Genomic DNA, 25,907 nt, shown 5'->3' on the forward strand with positions numbered 1-25,907 from the left:
CATCATCGTGCAACCGGCAAGAACGCCAAGAACGGTGCACCACTGTAACGAACGAACATCGCTGGATCGCTTTGATGAACTTTTAATTTCTAGCCAGCGACACATCGACAATTGTGGCTCTGGTGTAACGCTTCACCCTTTGCTCCCTTCTTCATTTCACTTTTCACAGTTTTGGAATATAAATATATATAGTTGGGACTGAGAGAGGTGAAAAGAAAAATGTGGGATTAAATTTTAGAATTTCTTAGTGAATTTATAATTAATAAGAATATTTTGAAAGAGCACGCGTTCGATGATCGTAAATCGAAGAAGATAATTTACGAAAGATAATAGTTTATAAATAGATCGTATATATGTGTGAATATCGTACAACGTGGAGATCGAAGCTGGTTCGAGATAATCCTCTTTCATGGCATGGCATATTCAGGACGTAAGAATATACTAAAAATTAATTTAACCGATCTGCAGTGGTCGTTAATGGACGGAACGCTTCAAGTGCTTTTATATCTTTGTCATCAGACTGTCAGGAATGATTAAGGCACGCGGTCCTTGCGATGTTAAGGCATCGCGACTGGGGCTTGCTTGCCGACGCGTATCAGACTCAGGGTACCCGGGAACAGGTGCGACATCGTCTACGAAAACTTGCCACGCCGGTTTAACCATCGCTTTTTCTCCCACCAACTTTCAACGTAGCCTCTCAAATTTGACACAAATCGCCGTGCCAGAAAATCCTTGATTTTTCTTCGTCACAAGTAGATCGAAAAAGTATAAGGTGCCAATGGATAATATCCCGCACTGCAGTATTAAAGAGGTTCTATACAGTTATAATTGAGAGAATTTCAGCATCTGTCGAAGATAAAGAATTCGAGCAAATGTCTTAGGTTTGTATATGGACACCCAGAAAGTCCTTGACTTTTCTTCATCAACAAGTATGATCAAAGGAGTAATAAGGTACAAAATGAACAAATACTTCCATTATTGATAACATTTATTTCCATCGATGAGAAAAGTAAGAATTTCAGCATCTGTCGAAGATAAAGAGTTTGGTTAAAGGTGTCACAGAGGTGTATGCACGCTGAAAAAGGAGTTGGCCATTAGCGAATCGTGGTCCCTCGGTAATCCTGGAAAGCTGTCGAGTCGGTAGGCGAACCCTCCTCCGTATAAGTCGATATTCGCTACGTGGTCTAATTGCCACATTTTTAATAATGACGTTAATGAGCGATTCTTATCGGGCATACGGTGACCAGAAACGATCGTCCGAGTAACCGGTGCTGTACCTCGATCTGCGAATCGAATCTGTCGCACATACGTTTGTCAAATGACACTCGGAAGATTTTAGATTATGCGAATTTTAATTAAAACATGCGAGTAAACAATTAACTGAAAAAAATAATAATAATTCGAGTAGAGAATTTATTGAGCAATCGCGTTTGTGGTATGAAACGAGGAATACAGGTGCGGACGTAGAATGTTTGTCCCCTTTTCGTAATATGATTCGTTGGTTTTAATAAACTGGCGTAACGAGCCTGATGGTTTTATAAAACGCGTATATACATATATACACACATATATATACTAATACCGATCGAGACATTAGGCAGAGAGATGGCAAAAGCGTGCCGCCGTCGTTGATCGAGATAGCGTCGTGAAAAATGGACTGCGCTCCACAGATAATCGTCGAAATTATAAAATAGCGTTAGACTTAATCGATTTACGATCTTCCTTCATCCGACGCGCTACTCTTCCGGTTCGCCGTACACATAGCTTCTGCCGGAGAGATCGGTTTCGACGATTCCCTCGGATCAAATTCACAGCCCTTCTCTCGATTCTCCCGCAGCAAAATACTCCGCTGTCGCGCGTCAAGTGCTGGCAATTTTCTTGATTCGCAAGGGTCAATTATGCGACATTTTTAGCTCAACCCGTTTCGCCATTGTGATTTAGGCCAAAGAATTCTTTGCGATCGCTCCGCTAACTCTCTCTCGTTCTATATTTATTTCGTAAATTACCGCATATCAATGTCGATTAAGATTCGCGGAGCAGATTAAAATATGACTAATCGCACGTGGTTTGCTTCGGCGTTGATGAAAGAAGAAACGAATATCTGTCTCTGTATTATTATATATATGTATATAGATGATACGTTGGAGCGAGCACAAGGAGGGAAAAAATAAAGTGTGACTCTCTCGAGTCGAGAGAGAGAGAGAGAGAGAGAGAGAGAGAGAGAGAGAGAAGGACAGATGCAGGATCTTAATCTTTAGGCTCTCTTTATCTGTGTGCCAGGTGCCAGGACGAAATGGAAAATGCAAATAAGCTACAGTAACGAGAAGGTATAAGCGTATTATCGTCGAGCTGTATCTCCGTCGTCGAGGTGCGTATCTCAACGGTTATGATATACTTTCAACTGTCTACAAATGTATGTAAAAGCCTACGCAAGATGCTATAAAAACGCTACACGATAACGCGTGGATGAAACGGCACGTTAGAGTAGATCCCAACAAGATGTCGTGCACGCTGAAGAGATGAAGCTATATATGGGAGTAACCAGATCTATGCATTTATTGGAAGAGCTGGTTTAGCTCAAAGTCGAGGGAATTTGAAGAAAGGTTTAATCTGGAATCTGAAGGGAGAGAGAGAGAGAGAGAGAGAGGGGAAGAGGCGTTAAGATCGCTGGAGGCGGACAGAAGTCGAGCCAAGGACAATATACACCGGGACTGGTGGTAATAAGGCTAAGTGGCATCGGTTAATTGCCAAGATTCGCTCGGTGTGTCCAGTTGTGGAATAAGAAGGGAAGGAGTCGCAGTGACCGAGATCTGCCATCTGAGGCTCCTGCGCGAGACCCTCGCAGGGACCATCTTCTGGATTCACACCACCCCACGGACACCTCGTAGCTCCGGCCTAATTAATTTGCATTAGGACTGCAATTTTTATCACCTTGCAAACTTCTCCATATCAGCACTGGCACAGTCGCAGGATGCAATAACGAGCCTACCGAGCACACACACACACACACACACACACACACACACACAGTGAGGAGCAAGAGAATTTTTGGTTCGCGAGAGGAGATCAAGGAATTCGAGTTTAGCTCGGATCGGGAGAAAGCACGTGGCCCCGTGTGATCTCGGGTGCATCAGGACGACACTCGGTGGGACATCTTCGGGGGAGATCTGAGATTTAACAATGAATACCTATTAAAAGCGCGCGAAGAACAATGCGGGAGTCCGGTATGGACACGGCGAGCGAGAGGGGGGGGGGAGGTAGAGGATGAGCAAGAGAAAGGAAGGAAGCTGCCGGATCGTTTGCGGAGGACCGGTCGAGTCGAGCCCAGTTCAGCCTGAGTTGAACTCAACTGGAACGTAACGCGAGTGGCAACGATGGCGCTAAACAGGCAAGCCGAGTTCCCGTGGCCCGGTGATATAGTACCAGATCCACGATAGGGGGACGAGCTGCGAGCCTGTAGCATGTTCAATCCGAATTCGTGCTCCCTCCACCGGCATTACCGTAGCGCTGTACACCCTCGCAGCTATATCTCTAATCTTCCTACCTTCTCCTCTCTTTCCTCTACCCCCTCCCCCCCCCCCCTCCTGCTCCTCGTGCACTCCTCCTTTATTTACCACTTCGTCCACGCTTCTCACCTATCTCGCTCCATTCCACTCTAATTTTTCTCCTCTGATTTACAATTTTTTGTTCCCTTTTGCTCGATATCTGCCTCTTAAAAGTCTACATATATATATATAGGTATACTCTTCCGTGGTGCACACACACACAGAGTGCTTTTACTATTTTTCTCTCCAAACTTTTTCCAAGATTGGCCCTCTAACTGAATTCAACCCCCTCCCTCCCACTCCCATAAGTAAGGAAGCAAGTATTGTTCTCCGATGCTATTGTTTCCGGTGTGTAACGAGAGTCTCGCGTGCAGAAGTAAAACTAGAATGACGTCGATTTGGCAGTTGCGAGCTTCGGTGTAATGCCCAAAATACAAACTATGCTCGACAAGCTTTAATCCAATTAATCCTCGTTAATTAATAACGATCTCTTTTTGGTTATTAGCTGCATCAGGGACTTACCTTGGAAGTAGCTCTTCGTTCTCAGGTAACTGACACTTAGCCTGAGGATACTGAGTCGATCCAATTTGCTGAGAATATTTTGTTCAAACGGAAGCAGCGATGCCAATGTATCCAACTCTGCGTTTAATCTCTCCCGATGTCTCTTGCTTGGATTGGATTTCGTTACACCGTCCTTTTGAGGTGGTTTTAAACTGAAATGGAAAATAAAAATGTTGATTGAATCTTATATTAATATAATGCACGAACAGTATAATTTGCAAATTATGTTTGATATTTTTATAAAAATGAGAGAGAGAGAGAATGAAAATTCGGTAGCTCGCATATAGTGCCTCGTTTATCGCATGTCGTAAGCTCTGATGTAGCCTCGTATAATAAACGGGTAAAGAGTAAGAGGGTAAATGATAATTAACAAGGTATCGCACGAGTGGCTAAAAAGGATCGTGGAAAACCTCAAAGCGGAATGCATCAAAGGAGGAAGCACCGGAAGCTTGAATATCAGACGGTGTACGTGCTCGTCGATTAATTTCGATAATGAATTCCTATGGAGGAGAGGAGAGGAGAGGAGAGAGAAGAGGGCCGTTAGGCAAATTTACATTTTATTCTTCATTACGAGAATTCTAAGGTACCTATACTGGTATCGTTAACGGGGACGAGCGTCCGGTGGGTTTCGATAATTAAAAGTGGCCAGCGAATGCCAGTTGATTGACACTAGCAGAGTCTCCTGCTATGCTGAAATACTGATATGCTAACTTCATATCGAAAGGGACTACCCCTTATACTTGTCAAGTCTCGTAACTTTGCCTCTTTACGCCGATTTGCGTAAAGCGTGCGAGTTATTTACTACATATGACAGTGGTAACTGACAGTGGTGACTGCAACTCTACGTTTACTGGGGTGGCCTGCCTGGATAGTTCACAGTGGCGTAGAACCAACGCATCGTGAATTATTAACAAATCTTTGTACACTTATTCTTTTTTTATCAAACGCCACGATTCATCTTTCATATTTCCATAAAACATTCTGCATAATCCAAGGATCTATGATAAATTAAAAATAAGACTCGTCGATAAATTCAATTGAAAATGTGTACAAACTGGTGAGATCATTTTTATTTAGGCCAATAGGACAGTTTTAGTCGCACGTTTGATGTACAAGTGGTGAGTTATTTGTATATACAAATTAAAAAAAAATTGTATTATACTATACGAAAATATGCGAAGAGGAGATTGAATTTTGCGGGACGATATTTACGATTGGAGAGAGAGGAAAAGTTCGACGCCTTTGGGTACTTATGAAATTAATATGCAAAATCAAATTTTACGGATTGGGCTGGGACTGTTTGTTTAATTGAAGCATCCCGGCATGGAATGAGAGTCAGAGCGAGCTAAAACGGAACTTTCCTCGTCAAAGACACCGCGCTGCCGCCATTCGCTGCCCTATACTTAAGAATAATTATTATTCTTACGCGTATACATATATTTAACGGGCCCGCGCGGTCAAACAGGTTATGGGACCAGGGAAGGCTATATAAGAAGATGAGATGGACACGTTGGGAATGGTTCACGGGCAGGACCAGTTCTTATCTCGAGTTATTAAGAAAATAGTGTTAATGAGATGTCACTGTATAGTGAATAAATGCTGCGGCATTAGTTGGACAATAAAACTAATATTCTTCTTATTATATATATATATATATATATATATAGTTATACATTGTCTCTCCTCAAGCAAATTAATTGTAACGAAGGTAAAGCGGATGAAGCTGTTGGGAGGATGAAGGAAGATTGGAGCAAAAAGCTGAGAATTCAATTAATCGAATTAATGAAGTGTATACGAAAGCGATCGAATCGAAGGTATACAAAGTCGAAAACGTTGGAATTGAAAAAATTGATTAATAGTTGAAAGGGTAGAAAGCTTGGAGAACGCTGATTCGATTATAATAAATTTTTCACGATCGTATGACGTAGTTGGATGCGAGCTGACGGTAGAGGAGAATTGCTATGGCGAAAAGCCCATAAAAATGGTGGCTTTAATTAAAATGCTTAGGGGTTAGAAAGCGTGATGAATGAGTTCGCCGACTGGCTGTCTTTGCAGCACACGGCAAGTCCGGAGAACTCTATTAATTATTAGATGACACCAAATCCATTATCCGGGACGAGAAACAACGGAGGTCCCGCAGGAACGCTCTTATTCAGGCGCCATTAAGTCTCGACCGGTCTTTTGCTTTCCCATTCCTCCTCCCATCCTCCCCCGACTCTCTGCACCGCCAGACTACAAAACCAAGCTAATTTTCAGGAACGGCCTTGCCGAAAAGGAAGGACACCGCTGTAGATTAGAATTTTTACCCAACCGTACATGGAATAAACCAGAAATAAATCTCGCTCTATTCAATTTATTCAAACCATTGCCCAAGCTTATAAAATATCAAATATAATTACCAACATTAATCATAAATTAATCAAACAACCGTCTCGATAATTTCCAAAATTTCTAAAAAACATCCTTCGATTAAAACACCTATAACTCCATAACTATAACAGATATCGAAATTCTTCATGGAACATTTTCAACGCGTTTCCCAATTCCCATTCAAAAAGGTCCTATGAAAAATTGCGATAACTCTGACGGTTACCGAGATACGCGTCTTTTTCCGTACCCACATCCCGTGACGTTTCAAAAGATCCGCAACCACGTACAAAATAACATGTAGCACACACTATAGCATCCATGCAATTTTTCGTTCGTGCGATTTTCTGGTCACGGGCGTGTCTAGTGCAAGGCTCGTTTAACGTAATAGTTAACTCGGCAGTCGGCGTCGTAGACCTAGCTTACACAGAGAGTAGCCAGCATGGATTTATACGTTTAGCGCATGCACATAACCGGACGCTCGCGTCTAGCCGCCCGCAGTGCCGCTCGCCGTACTCCGTGCTCCGTCCGTGGTATAGTAGTAATAGCTACGCGCAAGGACTGCATAGTCCACGACATTATATGCTCACGTGCTCACCGAGCTTGTAGTCGTGCATTAATAGTCATTAACTCGACTGCTTACATTACAGACATTATCGGGCTAATTTCACCTCGTCATCGAACACACTGGCGAAAAGCTCGAAACGTTCTACGCTACATACATACAAACATTGATGAATATCTTGTTGAAATCGACGCACTTGGTGGGATAAAGTAGAGAAATCCTCCTCGCAGTAATTAAACGAGAATTGGATGCAGCTTCGAGGAATCGCTAGTATAGAGGGGAAAGTTTTGATAAAGGTGTCGAGAGACTGGCACAAAAGCGAGGCTATCAGTGTTTCGGTGGATTCCAGGATTTCTGTATCGTATATAGCGTACATTAGAAGTATACATATAGACAGCGCATCGTTCCGCATTGATCGCCGGCTTAAACGGCCGTTTCTTAAGCAGAGCAGATCGCTGTTGCTTCCTTCATCGCTGGCACTGAATTAATTAGCCGCTTATTATCCGTCTTAATGCCGAGATTCGTTTCAGCGTGGCTCTCGAACTCCCCCCCCCCCCTCCCCTCCTTCCTCCCCCGCGCCGGCCAATTTATCGGGGCGAAGCGCTCCGATACGGACTCGCGAATCTTCCGCCAGCCTCCTCGCCTCGTTATTCGGTAAACTACGCAAAACTCTTGAAAAAACCAGCTCACCGTTTCCAGCCCGCTAATATCCCCCGAACGAGTTAACGATACGCTGCTTGACTCTGTTTAATCCGCGATATTCGCTAATTTTTCGCTCTTTTTCTGCATCAGACCTCTCTCGTTCTCATCCTTTGTATATATATATATATATATGTGTGTGTGTGTATAGGTGTACGCAGCTGTCATTATTTTACTTACACGAGGAACCGTAATGCTAGTAATTTAGCAAAATATATGTAGACACAGGCAGATCTGAAATTCACTATTGATTCATGCATCGTTAGGGCGTCGTTTAATTAAGCTTTTTTGCCAGGCCTGCTAAAAAGAACATTAAGAGCGTGATCACGATCGAGCAAAGATTATACTGAATTATGAATGGAGTTTCATTGCGGCATTTTCCGCGCGAGCTTTTTTATTCTGCGTAGAACGTGAGTCATAAAAAGGTTTAGCGCGAAATGTATAATAGCGTGGATTTTTTTGCACTGCAGGAGGGTAATTTTTGCATATAGATATAGGCTCGAAGCGCCGCGAGTTTCCTTGGAAATTTGCGATCGGCAGAAATTGAAATTGCCGCATTAGGAGTGATAAGGGCTCGAGTGAACTTTCGTGATAAGGGAAGCGATTCATTTTCACGAATGTGCGAGATGGAGAAAAAATCACCTGATTGTGGGATCTAACGAGTTGGATTATATTAGGATTGAAAAATATTCCGAGGAATTCGCTCGAGAGTATATCGGTGCGGGTCGAGCAAAATAGGGGTTGAAAATGTTAAAATCGGCTTACGGACTCACCGAGAGTTATTCTATACAGAAATCATAGCAGACCAAAGAAGATCGATACCCTCGACCTGGCCTCGACTGTAATTTCATTTCAGTATGCTGATTTTTACAGTATCCCGACAGGAAGAGAAAAAGAAACGTGGAATGTAGAGATTGTATCAAATCAGATCACACGAAACGATAAGCCATTTTGGGTCACGTGGCTGACGAAATATGAGTTGTTGCGCTGCCAGATAATAACTGGGGTAGACTATAGTGCCACTACTGCAACATAATTATATATTCTAATGGAAGAAAAAAACGTGGATTGGTCGCCGGATATTTGCCGGAAGTGACTTTAATCCGAAAGCGTCGATGCAGCCTGGTAAATTAACAATCGTTATCGTGGGCATGAACTTTTAATATATATTGCATAGTCTAGGTGTACTCGTGTACGTTAGGCTATAGTTCATCGGCTGCTATGGTGCTTCGCGTACGAGTTAATTTAATCAATTAGGATACTCGTATAGATTGTCACAGGGTGATACTATATATATATACAAAGGTGAGGAAATTATTTAAGAAGCAGAATGGAGTTTTGAGGCTGGATGTTGGTTGGAGTAAATAATAAATGTATTATCGCGTCCAGAATGGAGAATTAAGGTTGGCGTCCCCCTATCCAGTATAGTAGGAGGTTACCATTTTGCTGGCGAATACCGGCTGCCACCCCGGAATGCGCTTGCCACTATATCTACCCACGAAAATCCATAGTGGACCCACCCTCGGCAGCGCTTGCGCATCTCCTCCCTCAATTGGTCATTCCGACAAGCGAGCACAGCACCGTACTGCGCCCGACGTGCACTGCCACCCTTCTCTCCGGTTTCACCCTGACCCTCATTCTCCCCCCACCACTTCCCTCCCAGTGTTAGGAGTACTTGGAAATATTAAAAAAATATTTTTCTCTCTGGATCAAGTGACTTTTTGAACTATTAAAAAACATACACACCCCTCGAGCTACTTTTATTTATACCCAAAGCATAAGTTATATTAATGATAACACGGCTGAGAGTGTGGTATTATAATAAAGAAGTCTGCAGGGCTCTGAATAGATCCTTATCGAAGCTATTAAATTGTATTTTGCTAAAATTTGCGTGATTACGAAAGTCCGTAGAAATAATTTAGTAGTTTAGTTTGATGAAAGTCCTTGTATTGGTTCGCCTCGATAAGATATCAGGACCGTATCTCGGAGCTTTCCTAAGAATTTTTTACACGGAAACAAATGTCTTTCGTGGGAACGCTGATTTTGCTGATTGTGAAGCTGGAACGAAGTGGTTAAGTTGAATAAATGTAACCTTGGCTAAAATCTATTCCTTTGACGGATTCAAAAATAGCGTGTAGCAGTGAGACGTGTACGGGCAAGGATAATGTAGCAAATTATGCCGAAAATTTTAGGTTACACGAGCTCTAATCTATCGTTGCTCGAGAATTGAAAAAATTCGCATTTAATTTCGCTCATTAGCATACGAGTATTGTGTGTGTGCTTGCTTCATTCAAATAAGAAGCTTTATAGTAATTCGAAATATTACGAGAGAACTATAGAGTTAACTAATGCTATGACCAATTTGAATAATAGATTTATTTCTTATACGTTTCAGCGTCATTCATTGAAATTTAATCTCGATTGCTGAACGCGTACAAGCACATTTGCAGATTCCTACTGCCTTTTGCTATATACGTGCATAACTACACTATAAGCAACCGAGCCAACGTTACCAGGGCAATGTGTTACGAATATGGATTGTTAGGGTCTGAAAACCCTACGCATTATCACCTGGCTAATTAACGGCTTTCCAGCCAGTAAACCCAGACTGTACACAATTTTACAGATTTTTAACTCTGCTATATAGCTCCCAGTTCGTTACTTTTACCTGAAATTGTTGGTTCTTTGATCAACTTTCTTTGCTATGTGCTATAGAGTACTGTATGGAGCGTGATGGCGCAAGCCAACGTAATTGTAATATTGCATTAGCACACGATGACAAAGGAGATTTGTGTAAACTAAACGTTTATCACAATCCAACGAATAATTCCATCTACCATACGCGATTCCCGCTAATTTTATTATCCTTCCGACGAACACCTTCGCAGACTTATTTTTTGTACAAATTGTGCAAATTCTTAGAATCGATTTTTGACATCGAGCAGTGTGTCCCTCGGGGCTGCTTACGTAATTTGGGCTTCCAACGAGCAGTTGGTTGCTGGACTAGCTATATAGTCTCGCTCTCACAATGCAGTTTTCGTATACCGAAAACTGTCGTGCATCGCGCGTCCTGGTCGAAAACCACTAATTTCGGCGTCAGCGCTGCTCCGACATGTGGCCGATTGTTCGTCGAAGAGCGGATGTCCAAAGTGTGCTAGTGTTGGTGTTGGCTCCAGAAAAAGAGCAAGCTTTACACACTCTGCACTTATATCCTCCCTTCCAGCTAAAACTGCACATCTCGGACTGTCATAATAATAATAATGATAATAGCATAAGAATAAATTTTCTCTAGGAAACATATATAGATCGAAGAAGTGGATTAATCGGCAAGATGGATCCTCGAGGAGGAAGATTCGCAGACGCGCGTACGAAAAAGAATGGGAGAGTGGAGAAGACGGGAGGGAGGGAGGGGGAGAAAGCAACGGCGCACAGGGCAAAAAGAGGAGAGTGCAGCGGATAAACGTGGAACGATCGAAAAATCGACGATCGTCCGGCTGCTCCGGTAGATTACAGTGTTTAGGGGATCGCGTTCACGATGCAATTTACATGCGCGCGCGTCAAGTCCCGTGACAGACGTCGGCCGAAGGCTGCCTCGTTCTCTTCTCGATGCTTCGAGCTCACTGGCTAGGATAAAGCTTCGACTCGCCAGACGATTACATACACAAACGATAACTCGAAAATCAATCGATCCGTCCGCCATATCCATCAAGAACCACGCTTCTTACCTTAACATTCACTTCGGCATCCACCATCTCCATTATCCCTCATTATTCTCCTCCTATTCCTTCCTAACCATGCAAAACGCTCCTCTCGAGTTTCAATTAAAAAATAAATAGATAAATTGCGCTGGAAGCTGAATTTGTTCGCTTTATAAATCGTAGTGGAGTTGTACGATGAGAAGGGAAAGTTCGATTATGGGGAAACTTACGTGTTTGTGTATACTGGGATTTTCTAGTATTATATATGTAGTGTAAATGTGTGTTGTATATACCGATCGATCCTCACGCAGCCACGAGAACCGGTACCACTCGGATGGTGAAAAGAGAATCGGTAAAGCGCGCATTTTAATTGGGATAATCGATTAATTAGTCGGCAATTAATAGTCTATATTACAAAGAAACGTCCACTAATGGAGGCGTGACCTTTGCTCGGCGAGCTTCCCAACCGATGGGACTTTTTTCAATTTACCGCTAATCATACTGGGCTAAGACGCTGATTGCTATTGCCGTCCGATCGATTTCTGATCAAGCCTAATTCGTAAGCAGGTAAGACGCATTAATTACGATCGGAATTTCAATAACCATCCGGAGGATCACTGTGCTACCGTTGACATTTGTTCTGTCATCAATAACGACTAATTAAGGCTCTCGATCTCTGTCAGCCGATAAGTGGCCTCAGCTTATTACAACATACATAACGATAAATATTGATTATAGTTTTGTTTATCCAGACCACACGTATTTCCATACGAAATCTATATCTCCTCTTCATCTTTACATATAGATATAGCAATTAAAAATTTTAGAATTCATAGCAAAGGGAATCAGATATATAGGTGCACGAGTATCATTGTAGGTTAATAAAATGTTCCATCGATTGTCAGTTATTCTATAGGTAAATTATGTGTAATATACAGTATTCGCTATGTGCACACCTACACATTGGTAGTCAGGTAAGAATGTGTAGTGATGCATATGCATAATATCAGCGCTGACTGTCGGTAAATTTTGTCATTTTTGCCGGACTTTTTTTGTTTATGTATATTGCTACACATTCTTACCTGACTGCCAACGTGTAGGTGTGCACATAGCGAATACCTTTTAGGTACATATATATATATATATATATATAGAATATTAATTAGTTCGTTGGAAAATTGTGTTACTGAAAAGAACGACGTTTAGGGCTAAAGCATGAAGAGTAATTGCATTGCAGTCCTTCATTACGGTAACCAGCCATCTTCTTGTACGGCTTTCCTAGTACGGCATGCATTATTATTCCACGTCTACTTTGCACATTTAAACGCGAGTCAAGTTGGTAATTGCGTCTATTTCAAACTTTGATTCGCTCTGTTTCTTAAATCCCTGAGATTATCCTGTATATACAACGTCGTCGCAGAATAATATTTCGGGATCCGAGGTTAGCACGAACACTCGAATACGGTACATGTATACGTGTGTGCAGGCACGATACCTCCGTAACTGTGTGCGCATGCACACTAATGACTTTTTAAGTATTGCCGAGCCATGCAGCGAACTCGCTTAACTATTCTAATCTGTCTTTAATTCTAACCGTTACACCATCAAGCGCCGAAATCATAAGCAAATTTTTTCTCCCTCGCACTCTTTCCCATTAAGCATTTTTTACCGTGCTCCTCTTCCTCCAGGAAGCAAAGGAGTTTTTGCTCGATGCACCAGTCGTTAATTCCAACTGAAACTGACCATCATCCGGCGTTGAGATTTTCATGCCAATGGGAATAATAAAGTCTGTGCCATTTTTGCCATTCCGCAATGTTCGTTCGAGCTTGAGAATAATTTGGCAACTCTTCTCTAATTTACGACTGTCGTTTAAAATCACTGTTCTTGCGATGGCAGAGCCGTGTAAGAGCGCGGGAGAAGCGCTGGGCGCGAATGGTGTGGGCACGGAGGATCATTTCAGAAATCGCTGATATATCGGTAAGGAGAAATCGACGCTCGATCTTGCACAATTAAAGGAGGTCCTTGAGCTCTTCGCAGGACATCCCACGCCTTCTGCTTTTCTTTACGGCGCGATATTCCCTTCTCGAACCCCTATCGACCATCTAAGTCTCCCGTAACACGCAGAAGCCACGTAGCAATGCGAGAAAACTCCAATAATTAATTAAACACACTCGCACTTTCCTCGAACCTCCACTGTGTTTCGTTTCAATTGAAAAAATTTTCTCCTCGTCTTTGCTTTTCTCTTGATAAAATATATAGCTACATTATTCTTGACGAAGGTTCGTGCACCTGTTGACTGCTGTTCCAACTGATCGTTTAAGAGAATCTATAAGAAATTCCAAAGAGTATAGTATATATACACTATATATATATATATATATAGAGAGAGAGAGAGAGTATTAAAAAAAATGATTAAAAATCGGTTCGAGAGAAGAACGGTCTTCCTAAACGTTACTGGCGTAAACTCACACTACTCGCACGTGTCTGCGCATGGAGACTTTTTGTCGCAGACTCGTGCTCGTCATGCTCGACGATCATCTCGCAGAAATTGCCGAGCCGCTTCAGCTACTACGTAAATCTAAATAATTAAATATCTATACGAGTTAATTAGAGAGCAAGAAAGAATTGCTTCGAGTCTCGGAAACGCCAAGGAATCGTAGGCAGGAAAGTAGGTAATTCGACGGCGGAACTAATTCCTTTAATAACAATTGTATAAATATATAGAATATTGCAATAGTATAAGTAAAATTATCGCACAGCTCTCGAATAAATTGACGTTTCTCGTCTGCTACTATAGTTCAAGTGTTTCCACGAGGCTATTCAAAATTAATTTTTCCTCTTCAACAATTTACCAATTGTCCTGATTTTTATTGCATTATTACGAATCTCATATAATTTGTTATTAGCAACGAAGGAAGCTTATAATCGATGGGATATATGTGTGGTGTTATACAGGAAGTGGGAAATGATAGAAGAGGATGGGAAATGACGGTGAGCTCGAAATCGATAAATCTGTCGTGGAGGTGTATCTCCAATCAGATAATATACCGGGCAATTATCGACTGGCCGAATCGACTTTGTTACTTCTTATATAGCGAATAGACAGCTTGACCAGCCAGCTCGGTGCAGCATCCGTGTTTCAGGATATACGTTATTGGATGCGCTAATGAATTACCTTTTCCCAAGGATCCCCCACCAACCCTCCATCCGGCATTGAAATCACCGGATCTCCCCTTGACTCGAGATTCCATGCAAAAATATACCAATCCCAAGTTTTTCTTTTCTTCATCCACCAATAATTAACGTTCGCCATACTCGTCCGAATGGTTCTCTTATTATACGATTGAACTCAAACCGATCCCTAGAAAAGACAGAAGGAATATAAACAGCATGCATAGAGAAGGCATTTTTCCCACAGTGGACAAGTAGCTTGACTTTTGACCCCAGGAAGGTGTCGCTGATGATGATCTATGAAGGCGAGCGTGTTCGAGGCTCACGACATTTCTGTTCGTTGAACGTGAAAAGGTGCAAACAGCCTCGCAGAAAGAAGAAGAGTAGCTGCAGGAGTCTTCATATACATGCACCAGCATACGATCTTGTATCAGTTAAGCGTTGGAAAACTCTTGGAACATTTCTCTTCACGCTTGTTACGTGGAAGTCGATCGAAATATTCCTTGCCACTGCATAAATCACGTATCCAGCTCTTTTCATTATTCTTTTCTCTCTCTCTCTCTCTCTCTCTCTCTCTCTCTCTCTGTTTATAGTTTTGCTGTCCTATTCTTCCTCGCCTCGCATCAAGGATAAAAAATAAACTCGAAAGTCAGTTTTCTAATTGAATTTGGTTGATGAGAGGGAAAGGCTGTCCTCTCTTATGTGTATATATATATATATATATATATATATGTATATAGAAACGGAAGCGAGGCTGCTGAGATGTGCTGGATAAAAGGGAGAGTGCGTGAAATTGAGAGAGGAAGGGAGAGAGATGGTGGAGCTAGGTATACGGTTGAGAGGGAAAAAAGGAGGAAACGAGAAAGAGAGGAAGAGAGGAAGAAAGAGGTCGATAAAAGGATAGTCTAAAATCCATTTATCGTCTGTTGCCCTCATCTCGCCGGCCCACTCTGCCAAGAGAGATTAGTGATTCTGAATTCCGTTCCTCTCTGTGTTTTTCTCTTTGACCGTTCCTCCTTTTCTTTTTTTCGTCTCGTCCTCTCCCACCGAATAAAGAGGACAAATCGAGGTAGGATCGTAGGGAGGGAGAGAGGGAGGGGGGGGGAGGGATAACACGAGACACAGCCGATCGAGCGTATTCGTTCCTGAAATGCGTAGGTATTGGTTGGGTCTGAAAGTGCCAGACTCCGTTTCGATTCGAGCGGCTACCGTAAATGTAAATATCCTACGCGTCGCATTAACATACTGCGGACTCATTAAGGGTGAAATTAATTATTCAATGGAATCGTTAGGTTGCCCCCCTGCCTCGATCCAATTCGCCTTGACTACACGGTATTTCCTGCGGATACGGAAAAACTGTCCGCCAGTCAGATTTATAGTGATCCACAGATAAGGCTTGTATAGCCCTGCCGAACACTTTCACCAAACAGCTCGAATTTAATGCTCCGATAATTTATTAGCCTGCGAGTGAGTCCGGTCGTGCCCCGGGCTAATGAGGAATTCATCAAATCATATATATATATATATATATATATAGCATACCTCGATGTATTATAAGCAATATCGCGCATAAATTCCCATAGTTCTCGATCGTATTTTTATGCTACGGTGTGCGCAGCTCTCAACATGGAATAAGCAATGAGGAGAAGAAAAAAAAACCAGAGAGAGAGAGAGAGAGACAAAGAGGACTGACCAGCGCATCCATTTGTCCCTGGTTTATGTATATCACGGCACGAATCGCTTAATTGAGACGTCGAATGCTCGGGAGAATCCGTGTTACCCGTGGCGGCTCGTCGCAGAAGAGAGCACAGCCTTTCGATACATATCCCGAGCAGATCCCTCTCGTGCCCAAACATGGCACGCATCATCGTCGAATGGAATCCTACAGCATTGTTCGCGCCAGCTCGTCGATTATCAATGAAGCCGCGTCTCCTATCCGAGGAAGACATCGTGCCAAATTAAAGATGAGTCGAGTGACCTTGGGAGTTAGGTGAGCAAAGCAATCGGCAACAAGCAAGGTACCACTCGAAAGACATAGAGAAGCAATTATCCTAATGGATGCAAAGTTGCACCCTGCTCTCTGCACCCGGCATGGTAATGAGTCGATATCACCACATACCAGGACCTTGTACCCTCAGCTTCTGTCCCGATCGAGACTTCTTTTATTTCATTCCATCCGTCTCTTTTTCTCTCTTCAATTCTATCCTTCCTCTCCTCCCTGCTCTATACCCTCTTCGACCACTCGAATCTCCTCCGCTACTTTAGATCCTCAGCCTTTAATACGTTCTCCACCTTCGTTCTTCTTTTTCCGGAAAACAACATCTCCCGGAGATGGAATAAAGCTTCGCGTCACGAGTTTATCCAATTGACGAAAGATCGTACATCAGCCTCGCCATTGAATTTTGTCGTATTTATCATCGTTCCTGGTGCTCTTCCGTTGGTCCAATCTCTCAGCATCCCCCTTCAGTCCCCTCTCTCTATAGTCGCAGACTCCAAATTCACTTTCACACTCTCTCGGGGAGCAGCTCGCGTCCAGCAATTTCCTGCCGATCCAAGCACACACGCGAGATATCGCGGAAGAATCCAGTTCTCGGGCCTCTCTCACACGCCTTCGCTAGCGAGCAAAAAGAGCAGCGAGTGTGTTAGTTCTGCTACTACCGTTCGGCCCGATCCAACCGATACCAAATCCTCGGTTTGTTCGCTTTGCTCGAACCCTTGCTCGCCTGATCCTCCTTCCCTTTGCCCTCCAGCATCCTAAGATATATTATTTAGGCTAATGCACCCTTGTCGATTCAACACTGCATTTCTCTCTCTCTCTCTCTCTCTCTCTCTCTCTCTCTAACTTAATCATGAAAATTCATACGAGCCTTGCTACGCGAGTATTGCACGAAGGAGAAAAAAGGGAAAAAAGTGTACAAGGACCAACGACGAATTTTAGAAAAGACTATATAAGCTTGAAAAAGAAAAAATGTGGGTGGAAACCCAACTATGGGAGCAGAAAATGCAATGGCACGGCTTTTAAAATGGCTTCGCACTTGTCACTAGCTAACGCGATAATCTGGTCTGTCTTCTCTCGGAAGGTGTAGGTGTTAGTGGCAAGCCACGACCTCTGGTAAACCTTGTACCTTCCTCTACCTAGTCGTACCTGCTCTTATACTCTTGCTATAACCGACTCACGCACGACTCGGTAATTCTTCTAAAACTCTTTTTCTTCGTCCTCTTCGTAAGCAGTTTTTTTATCCTCTTCCTCATTCGAACTGTCCTTTCACACGACATATATATGTATATGTATATTCGAGATCTTCAGGTATAAATACAAAAGGAGAATTTTGTTTTCTCGATCAAAAGCGATTAAATCTCGTGATTCTTTTTTTCTCTAACGCCGAAGATCATAAAGAACTGGCTGGTGACAGAGCAGCAGTCCCGAGTCAACTGTCAGCAAGTTGCGCCGAGCAGGTCCTTTTGTATGCAACAGCAGGTGCATTGATTGAAACGTGAACCAGAGTAAAGGGTGCAACCCAATCTTTGCGGAGGAAAACTGCAGGGACCCTAATCTTCGCTTCTGGTGTCGTTTTTCGTTTATGGTAAAGAGAACAAAGAGTCGCTTTTGTAGTTCAGCGAGTTTATGCCGTGAAGGAAACCATCAAAGTAGAAACAATTACGGTGACTTTTTAGTAACTCGAGAAGAGATTGATAGCTCTCGATTAAGCCTGCCAAATACGTTCGAGGAATATTTCATTATTTTTCATTGATAGTATCAATTTTCGCAGTGGAATAACGCAACAAAGATCCTGAAGAATCGATGAAGAGTTTTGTCGAGTCGTATACAATAAAATACCTAATGGCACGATGCATGATAAATTGATCGCTGGTGTAATTCAACTGTTTGCGTCGAATCCTGAAGAGTTTGCGCGGGCATTAAGTTATCTTGCGAGGAGAAGGGAAAATTTCTCAAGCACGTCACGAGTGACGAAGACGAGGATGATAAATGATCCTTGGCTGGAGAATCGTGAAAACTAGTTCCGGCAGGTTTAAATCGTGTGTAGGTTTTCTCTAATGAATATCTCATTTGTCAGGTCGTATCGCGATCCAATTCGTATCATAACAACGGCGTGATGGAGTTTGTCATCGGTTCGCGTGCTTCCCTCGCGATATGTTGTCATCATCATAATGATTCCACGCTCGTTTGGCCCCCGCAATTCAGTCGATGACCGAGTCTCTGCTGCAACTACGCACTCTCAGGATCAATTAATCATTATCATTGTTTTCATAGTTGATCTCGGAGTTTGTATTGTACCTACACACACACACACACACACACACACACATATAATAGTTGTTAGAATATCTCTACAAATATTCCAGACGGATGATTCTATATCTCTCTATATCGATCATGACGTCACAGAGTACGAGTGCAACGCTCTTAAGAGTATTTCATTTTTTTTCATCCAAGAGAATCACCTGTCCTAATTGAATTTTATTTAGTAGCCTTACGGTACACATTGTGGCGAGAATCCTTTGCTGAAAGGTGCTTTAGCCGGGCGTAAGGCGGCTTTTCTTGGTCTTCTTGGGCAGCGATGTTGAATAAAAAGAAGAAAACAAGATAAACAGGAGCCAGATACGTTGGCTATGCACATCAACTATTGGATTATTCGAGGCGTACGAGTGGAAGAGCCGCGGTTAGCGGGCATCAGCCTGAGTTTGTTGGATTCGGGATCAGAATAATCTCGTTTGCCCCATCCCCCTTCCCTCTCGATCAGCCTATCCTCGCAGAGCAGGGGTGAGCAAACCACGCCCTTTCACCTCAAAACCTAGAGCCTGGCTGGACATATTTTTTCAATTACCAAAAATATCAAAAATCACCCTTCAACAAGGACCAGATGCACCTTCGATATAAACTTCCACGACTCCAGTGGATCTCGAGTCCAAGAACCGATCCATCGTACGTTACTCGTTAAACAATACGAGGGTGAGTAGAGCTTTCTGCAAAAATACCGATTTTTTTCGGTGAATTTTAAAGAAGCCTGAAGTTCATTCGACGAGGTGCAGTTGGGTGAGCAACTTCACCGAATTCTACCTTGTTTTTTGCCTAGAAATCTACCTGGAGAGTTTTTTTATTTGGTTATTTGTGGAAAGTTGACAACCCCTAATGACATCTGACACGTGTAATCTAATTTGGCTTGCTTTAGGGTCGGTTTTGCCCTCGGTAAGCCACAATCCTCTTTTTTTTTTTAGGTGAAATTGAGTTGGTAAGCTGTAGTATTAAATGATTACCTTAAAGTACGAGATGAGAAGTACAAATAGATCCTCCGAAAAGAGGATTTTGTCCAGGAGGCTCGATTACTAATAGCATTTCAGCTGGGGATGGCAGTGTTTCAACTCCAATCACTAATTACCTTGATACCAGCTAAGAGCCCTTCGAGCAAATGTATAGTTTACCACACTGTAACATCTTCAAGAGAGCCAGAGAGATCTTTCTCCCTCTCTCTCTCTCTCTCTCTCTCTCCGGTTTACCGCAAATTACAAGGTGTTTAACAAAGTAAATTAATTCGTACTTGTAATATCACGTTACTGCATCGTGGCGGAGGAGCGAATAGCAATTTAATAAAGCTTGGATTAAGATATTCTCTCCTTTTCGTTAAGCAGTTTGTGTTCTTCGAGGGCTGAGCATTTAATTGATAAGACTCTCGTATCGATATGTCCAATTACGGAGCAGCTGTCGTGCTGGAATAATATTAAAAAAACTGCAAATTCCGATTAGCTCTTCCTATATACTACACGCCATTAAGATTAAGAATCGATCGAATAATATCTTGTTTGCTGTTCAAATATCGAATCAAAGCACTTTCAGTCTTGTGTATATTCTGCAAACGCATTTCTCCTATCTAAATTATCCTGGAACGATAAAAGCACAACAATAAATCCCATATATTCACGTCAAAGCGTTAATATCGGTATTAAAATCTCCGCTTATAGTCAATTATTCATATGAAATTGCTGGAAGCTCATAAATAAATTGGTCAATGAAAGATTAGTGTGTTATATCCACATGTGTGCATTGTATATATATATATATATATATATAAGAGTGTAGAAAAACCCACGAGGATTTTGCTTAATTATTATAAGAAAAAAACCGACGAGAACTGGGCCAATTTTTTTTTCTCTCCTTCTGTATATACCAGAGAGCGGCAGGTGCAAGCAAAAAGAGAGAGAGAGAGAGAGAGAGAGAGAGAGGTCGATTCTCCGATTATCAAACGACGCAGCCTGCTACCTGAACTTAACACAACGATATTTTCCTTATCTCCGAGTTTTTATCTGATCGCGATACTCCTCCTAATCCTTCGTCATGAATCAGTCGAGGAGCAGTGACACTCGTACAGAATTCAGTAGTCCCTTTTCCTTGCCTCGCGTAATTAAGCAGAAAGAGTAAATTTTATTGCTAATTATAAACATTGATAGCGGAAATGTATATCTCCTATATTATATATAGTCCCGTAGAATTTATAATACCACTACCGCTTTTACGACGCTCTAATGACTCAATCATTTTCATGGCTATAGCCAGGCCTCGTCCCTTTGGCCTGAAAAGTTTGGCCACACCGCGCCTCCTCCAAGTCTGACAATTTGGAAGCGAGAACTGACAAAGAGAACCGAAGAAAAAGAGCAGGACTGTATTCTGATTGATACAGCAATACTATACTACCAGTTTGTCCACTTCCCAGAAATCGTCAACAAAAAATCCACCAACGATCTCGCTAATTATTGTATACTATACAGCATCTGTTAATGAAAGCCGATCTTGTTATTGGTCGAGCAAAGACTGTGGGAACCAGCGATGATTCGAATCAGAAAACCGAAGAAATGATCTTTTTTGTTGGCCACCAGCCTCCGAGAACCGACTAGTGCCAATTACGAATAAGCCACAGAAGTTACTCCGGTGTATCCCTGGCTGAAAAGTGTTAAGGAACGAGTAAAAAACCAATACCGACTATCCACCAAATTAAATTAGATACTTGCGGAATGCTCCCTATCCGCGCGAGCCGAGAGAGAGAGAGAATCGTTCGGTGAACGCGCCTTGCTTCATTGAGGAAAATTATTGTGGACAAAAAGAGGGAAGAGGGGGGAGGATCGATCGTGTCGATAATAATAGGCTCGTTTTCTTATAAAATCGTTATCGCAGTTTATCACTAATTACCCGATTGTATTTGTGTACGCAGGTGGTACACTTGTATCATTTTTTGCATTTTTTTCCTATGGCGTCTGATGAGATGCTGGTAATTATCATTAGGCGTGTGTATCATTGTGCCGGGTCAAGGGGTCAAGCTGGGCCTACGTGCATGTGGCGTCGATGCACCTATAATAGTGGCGTACCCAGGCCCGCCCAGCTATAGCAATTCGTAATTATCCTCACCGTAGCAAGCCGCCAAACAATATTTATGAGATCCCAAAAGCCAAATCGAAATAGAATCGAGCATCGATTTCTTCTTCGAATCTGTCGCACCTCTCGCTATATATATATATATATATATATGTGGTATATTAACATTTATATTAAATATACACAAACGTGCATTATATATCCTTCTGCCCAGATTTATGCTTTATTAATCTTTCCAACCACCCATTGCACTCTTACCGATCCGTAATTACGTAATTATTATTGTACGGCTTGATTAGTGGATTATTTTGCCTGATAACTCAATTTTTTTATTTTTCCTTTTAGTATTAGGAATTATGTGATATATATATAAGACTCTAGTATGTATAATTTGAAGAAAATTTCTCGACAACAGACTTTTTCCCCTGGAATTGGGTAACGAGTGGTGAGATGCACAGCAAGTTCCAGTTTATCTACCACGCTTCTTCCCTCTGTGTGTATGCGTGGTTAAGAGTGTGTGCGTGTACGTTCGTGGCAGGAACGGGTTAAACAAAACTATCGATGGCCGGTTCTTGAAATACGTGACCATTAACGGCCATAACCATTAGCGATTCGACGGAAATGTGAAGGTGCTCCGCGCCGAGTTTCTACTTACTTTACGTACCTGTCAAGGATTAGCATATCGCGCGTGGCCGCTCTTGCCTTCCAATTCGGATTTCTCATATACACTTTCTGCTCTCCGACCAAACGACTAAATTAATGGCTAGAGTTTCCAGAAATAACGATGACAGAATTTAGAGCACGACTCCCATTTATTGATTATTGTACGCAGCCACTTTAAACCATGCACGGTACCGAAAAAGGGCAGATAATATATATATGTGCTTTGAACATTTAATGGGAAAAGAATATCTCTTGTAATGCGTGCCATTATGATATTTCGTACAATATTTTCTACGATAGATTCCTCGAGAAATTTTATTTCCCACTTTATACAGAAAAATTAAATTATTTTTTGGTCAAAGTGTCAAGTAGAAATGGAACTTTGGAAACAAAGCGGATATTTCTTCGTGAAATGAAACGATGGAGATAGATATAGATGGAGCAAAAGTAAACAGGAAGGTTTGAATCGACAGAGAAGCTAGGAATGACCAACAAGAAGAGTGAGTGGTTTTCTACGATTGTTCACGATTCTTCAGGATCGTCGTAAAAATTGCAGGTTTTTCCTTTCCTCGGAAAGGTATTTCCCAGCGCTCGTCAATTTTCAATCGGTGAAAACAGTGACTGATGATCACTCTGCACTGTACGAAACCAGTAAATTTCATCGTAACAAACCCTAAGATTTTTTGTATTCTTTCCAACTCGTTGATGTATTTTTTAAGTATTTATCGTTGCTTCAAAATTGCCTGACTTTTTGTTTGCATAAACTTATACTGGGGAGGGAGGGGAGGGGGGGGGGGGGGAATGTTTAACGGAAATGAGAGTAATGGGATATTGGAGAAGTTAAATGAAAGAATGATCGCGCGGTAGCATCTCTCAGCATCGGTGGAGTAATGGAGTTCACCTCGACTAACCCACGTATAATTAAAAACCGAAAATAATCCGAGACGAATTACCATTATTGATCCTCGAATTGCCGCATTGAACACGAAAGGAACTGGATCCCTGCTCCTCGGAGGAGGTTTGGTTCCTCCAATCATCGCTATTGGGCCAAATATTAAACATTGGACTCGATAAGAAAGCAAAGACCAGAGGGAAAGGGTGCAGATCTCCTCGAGAATTATGGTTCCCAGGGGGAAAAAATTGCGAAACGGTGAGGTGAAGTTGGGTGAACGCGATTTAAGAAAAGAAACCGAGAAAGATTTGTGTAATTAGGTTCATTGATTTAGCGATCGATGGGAACGATGCGGGGAAGCAAAAAAGGAGCGAAATCGGTTCAGGAAGTTGAAACAAAATTCTTCGTGCAAACCAGCTGAGGTACGGAGCTAACAAGATGGGCGAGGCAAAAAAGCGGCTCTCGAAAGCAGTTTCACGCGTTAGCCGGACACTTTGCGCGTTTCTCCGATTGCCGGAAACAAAGAGCCTTCGCCAATCAATCCTGCGCGGAAGTGAAGAAGTGATGCTTTATTTTTTATTGTTTTTTCAGGTGGTCCTGCTGGAGAACACACCCCTTCTGATCCCAATGGCTGGACCGTTAAGCCTCTCCCATTAATCGCACGCAATTCCTATTCTTCGGATCTCTCGTTCGCATCCACGAGAAATCCCTCGGAGGGACCTAATGATACGAAAAAATACTCGTGTTAACAATCCATGTACAAATGCGTCATCCGATCGTGATTACAATCGAGCTACCATTTCTCAAGAGTGTAGAATTTTTTTATCAATCAACCGAGAGAGCGATAAGGTTTTCTATTAAGTTCTCGTTAGGAAGCATGGCACCGAGGAGGTACTTGGATGAGATAAGTAATGGAATTCTCGCGAGAGAGTCATCGAAAGGTTTAAATCAGAGTGGAGAATTTGATCGACCAATTTCCCTAATTGGAAGTCAATCGATTCAGTAATATATATAGGCTTTCAGCGATATCTGATTAAGGAAATCTATAAAAGAATGCATTTCACTCTTTAGCCAAACCTCGTTACACTACATTGATTCGTTCTCCGCATTAACTGCTATCTTCAGCGTGTATCAAGGAAAACGCAGCTATTACGACGTTTGATTTCCCGCATCGATTTGTCATTATTTTATGCATTTGCAGTGCACTTTCAATCGGTGCACGGTGTGTCAGGCATCTCTAGTTTTTGCTCCGCGATAAACTATAAAATTACAACCATAGAGATTTTCCAGAATTATATTATATACGTAATGGACAAAATTCCATATGTATATATACATTAAGAAAAAAATGCTAGCTTCTTATTTTTTAATTATACGGAGGAGAATGGCTTGAACGATATATTCAAATAATTTCTCGGACTTTTCGGTGAAAAAGAAGTAAAGGTGCGCGCGATAAGAAAAGGGGAAATTGCAGAAGCGGAAGATGAAATCGATACTTAATTGCGAAAACGGTTAAACGTTGACGAATTCCGTTCATAATGAGCCCTAAAAGGGGCTGACATATCGTTACCTGTCAATCTCGCAATTTGACTCGCGATGCTTTCACGTAAAAGTGGCTGCAGGTGCCCACTATTTCCATGAGCCTTTAACGCGCCGCGTTTGTTAATTAGCGCGAGACTGGCCACTTCGTTTAAGACCGATAAATATCTGTACGATTAATAAAAACCGACTGGCCTTCTACTTTTTCTTCTCTCTCTCTCTCCCTCTCCCTCTCCCTCTCGCTCACCCTTAATCTTCCTTCGCATATATACAGCATAAAATCTATCCAATCGAGCGCATTCAATTGTACAGATTAAACGCAATAAGAAACAAACTGAAATCTATTCTGCGAGCTATACATCACGTCCCACCATTATTAATGCAAGACACGGCATTCACTTATTAGGCTGCTGAAATTTCGCTGATAACGCTTTTTTTTCTTTTTTAATGTAATCGTTAATTCCGCGTTTCTATTGCAGCAATTATAATTTGCATTTTATGAATAAGCAATTTCGTGTGGTTTACCTACTTCACGTTCCCTCACCTATTTTTCTTTTGTTTCGAACGATAAAAATATTCAGCGAATACCGAGCAAAATAAATTGTATATATAGATTCCGCAGGAATTTTAACCGCGGGTTAATAGAGGCGAAGCCAAATGGGGGCAATTAAATCAAAGTTTTACATAGCGTCCTTTGGGCCAATCTGAATGGAGGGAAACGTCATTGGGAAACAGCATGTGTGGCTTCTTATGGTCTCGCATTATACTGTCTTATAGCCAACTCTCACGATTCATGAAATAATAACAAGCCATTCTTATTACT

At 42.0% G+C, this 25,907-nt stretch overlaps 1 protein-coding gene across 2 annotated transcripts in view; it reads right to left on the reverse strand.

Moving 5' to 3' along the window:
* LOC136773998 (aryl hydrocarbon receptor protein 1-like) overlaps positions 1–25,907 on the reverse strand; it is an 82,527-nt gene that overhangs the window by 45,461 nt on the left and 11,159 nt on the right. For both annotated transcript variants that reach the window (XM_066728009.1, XM_066728010.1), the window contains exon 2: positions 4,068–4,258. In XM_066728009.1, the coding sequence (XP_066584106.1) occupies positions 4,068–4,258 (191 nt within the window). The remainder of the gene's footprint in view (positions 1–4,067; positions 4,259–25,907) is intronic.

This window comes from Prorops nasuta, unplaced genomic scaffold (genome assembly GCF_024137725.1).
Source record: "Prorops nasuta isolate Cenicafe-Biocafe unplaced genomic scaffold, Cenicafe_Pnas_1.2 PNAS00006, whole genome shotgun sequence".
Taxonomy (NCBI): Eukaryota; Metazoa; Arthropoda; class Insecta; order Hymenoptera; family Bethylidae; genus Prorops; species Prorops nasuta.